A 1,262-nucleotide genomic window follows, 5' to 3' on the forward strand; every position below is an offset into this window, starting at 1 on the left:
AAGATCTAGACTCAAAAGAATGTGATGCACCAGTGTCAAACAGTATACGAGCAGATCTACCATGCATAGAAAACATACCCTCAATAGCCTGAGGAGACTGTCTATTATGTGGCATGAAGTTATATACCCTGCCATGGTGTAACTGTTGTGGAGATTGTCCCTGAGGAAGTGGTGGTGCTGGAAGTGCCGGAAAGTTCTGAACTTACCCACGTGGTATCTGTGGGGCCGGTAAAGGTAATGGCTGATTAGGTCTCGGCTGCCCGTACTATCCCTATTTAGCTTTGGGACACATGTTGGCTGGATGCCCAATCTCTCTAGAGTGATAACAACGTCCCTGAAAAGGACCTATCTGCCTCCTCTGTTGATTTCCTGAAAACTGTTCTTGTCCAGTCTGAGGTACCCCAACTTGTCTACCCTGATTAGGAACCCCATCTCTTTGCACCTCTGTGTTTCCTTTGTTTTTCTTCCAAGGTTGATGTCCTTGAACTCTGCCCCGGTCATTAAACTTGGTACCACTACTGCTTCCCCTCTCCACTGTCTGGTGAGTGAAGTCTGTGTCAGCTCGCTTATCTCCCTTGGATTTTCAGTAATCACTCCTCATCTGGCAGTGCTGTAAAGCGGCATTAACCACCTGTATGTAAGTAGTATATGCAGGACTACCTACGATCACCATCTTAATTGGCCATATTAACCCCTTAACAAAATGGTCTCTCTTCTTTTCTTTAGTATTCACCTCCTCTGGTGCGAATAAAGACAAATTAATGAACCTCTGTTCATATTCGGCCACAGTCATATCCCCCTGTTGTAGATCCAGAAAGTCAGTATTCATTGCAGATCTTACTGACAAGGGAAAATACTTGCTATCAAAGCGAGTCTGAAATTCAGCATATGTCAATCTGGTCCTCTCTTCAATGGTAATGATAGACTCCCACCACTGCAACGCATTGCCTATTAGCATAAAAGTAGCTAACATCTGTTTCTGTACTTCGGTACAGACTACCATCCGAAGATGACGTTCGCTCTCCTATTTCCACTGATATGCTAACATGACATTGTGGACCCTGCAAATGATGGTGGATTCCCTCTGATGAACGAGTGACGAGTTTTGTCCCATGACATTGGCTGTACTACCGGTTCAGGAGCAGGTGCCATCTGAGGAGGTTGCTAGTTTCGTAAAGCAGATGCTACTCCTACTACTACAGCTCGTGCAATGATATCAGCAAGTTGAGGAGTAAACTCATCTTGAGTTGGGGAACTACTGC

General features: G+C 45.1%; 1 protein-coding gene across 1 annotated transcript; it reads right to left on the minus strand.

Moving 5' to 3' along the window:
* Window positions 1-271: 271 nt before the first annotated feature.
* Window positions 272-1,003, minus strand: LOC132280829 (uncharacterized). The gene is made up of 2 exons (XM_059782584.1): window positions 734-1,003; window positions 272-574 (listed from the first exon to the last, which is right to left on the minus strand). The coding sequence occupies exons 1-2, from the start codon at window positions 1,001-1,003 to the stop codon at window positions 272-274; spliced, it is 573 nt and encodes a 190-aa protein (XP_059638567.1).
* Between the last annotated feature and the right edge of the window lie 259 nt (window positions 1,004-1,262).

The sequence above is a fragment of the Cornus florida genome, unplaced genomic scaffold (genome assembly GCF_030987335.1).
Source record: "Cornus florida cultivar Cherokee Brave unplaced genomic scaffold, ASM3098733v1 CherokeeBrave_3.0.0_Hap2_Chr11, whole genome shotgun sequence".
Lineage (NCBI taxonomy): Eukaryota > Viridiplantae > Streptophyta > Magnoliopsida > Cornales > Cornaceae > Cornus > Cornus florida.